The sequence below is a fragment of the Quercus suber genome, unplaced genomic scaffold (assembly GCF_002906115.3).
Source record: "Quercus suber isolate HL8 unplaced genomic scaffold, Cork oak 2.0 scaffold_53, whole genome shotgun sequence".
NCBI lineage: Eukaryota > Viridiplantae > Streptophyta > Magnoliopsida > Fagales > Fagaceae > Quercus > Quercus suber.
In genome coordinates, this window is record NW_027069518.1 from 1,215,722 (window position 1) to 1,216,916 (window position 1,195).

Here is a 1,195-nt window from a genome sequence, read left to right on the forward strand (position 1 = left end):
TCATACAATAGGATTTAAGGGCACTAATTCTAACAATCTCCCACTTGCCCTAAAGACTATTGTGCACTAATCTAACTCCCATTCTCTCCAAATGTGACTCGAAAGTCCTTTGAGGCAAAGCTTTAGTAAATGGATCTGCTAGATTATTTGCACTTTCAATCTTTGCTACCACCACATCTCCACGAGCAACAATATCTCGAATGATATGGTATTTCCTCTCAATGTGCTTTCCTTTCTTATGATTCCTTGGATCTTTAGATTGTGCAATTGCTCCACTGTTATCACAAAACAATGTGATTGGAACTTGCTCCATTCTTATTACACCATGGTCAGAAAGGAACTTCTTGAGCCATACAGCTTCCTTTGCTGCTTCACAAGCAGCAACATATTTTGCCTCCATGGTGGAGTCTGCAATACAAATTGCTTAATACTCTGCCAACTAATGGCTCCACCTCCCAAGGTGAAAACACATCCTGAAGTGGATTTTCTGAAATCTAGATTAGATTGAAAATCTGAATCTGTATAGCCAATGGGAATCAAATCCTCACAACAGTAAACAAGCATATAGTCTCTCGTTCTTCGTAGATACTTGAGAATATGCTTTACAGCTTGCCAATGTTTTGGCCCTGGATTTGATTGATATCGGCTGACCATGCCTACTGAATAGCAGATATTTGGTCTAGTACAAAGCATGGCATACATGAGACTTCCTACTGTAGAAGCATAAGGAACTTGTCTCATCATATTTTCTTCCTCTTGAGTCTTAGGCCTTTGGTCATCAGACAAAGGAACTCCATGTTTGAAAGGAAGCAATCCTTTCTTGGAGTTTTGCATGCTAAACCGTTCTAGAACCTTATCTATATATCCAGCTTGTGATAAGCCTAACATTTTATTCCTACGATCTCGCCAAAACTTGATCCCTAGAATAAAGTTAGCCTCACCCAAGTCCTTCATATCAAATTGGCTTGACAACTAAACCTTTACCGATGACATTACCCCTACATCATTTCCAATGAGTAGAATATCATCAACATAAAGCACTAGGAACATTATTACTTTATCTTGATGTCTTTTGTACACACATGGTTCATCAAGATTTTGTTCAAAACCAAATGTCTTGATTGCTTGATCAAATCTGATGTTCCATGACCTAGATGCTTGCTTAAGTCCATAAATGGACCTTTGCGACTTGCAT

At 38.7% G+C, this 1,195-nt stretch overlaps 1 protein-coding gene across 1 annotated transcript; it reads right to left on the reverse strand.

The window, feature by feature from the left end:
• Positions 1-318: 318 nt before the first annotated feature.
• LOC136066973 (secreted RxLR effector protein 161-like) lies at positions 319-888 on the reverse strand. Its single transcript, XM_065772107.1, has one exon. The coding sequence runs from the start codon at positions 886-888 to the stop codon at positions 319-321; it is 570 nt and encodes a 189-aa protein (XP_065628179.1).
• Between the last annotated feature and the right edge of the window lie 307 nt (positions 889-1,195).

Coding starts and splice junctions, on each gene's coding strand:
- LOC136066973 (XM_065772107.1), bottom strand. CDS start 888: ATGTTAGGCTTATCACAAGCTGGATATATAGATAAGGTTCTAGAACGG.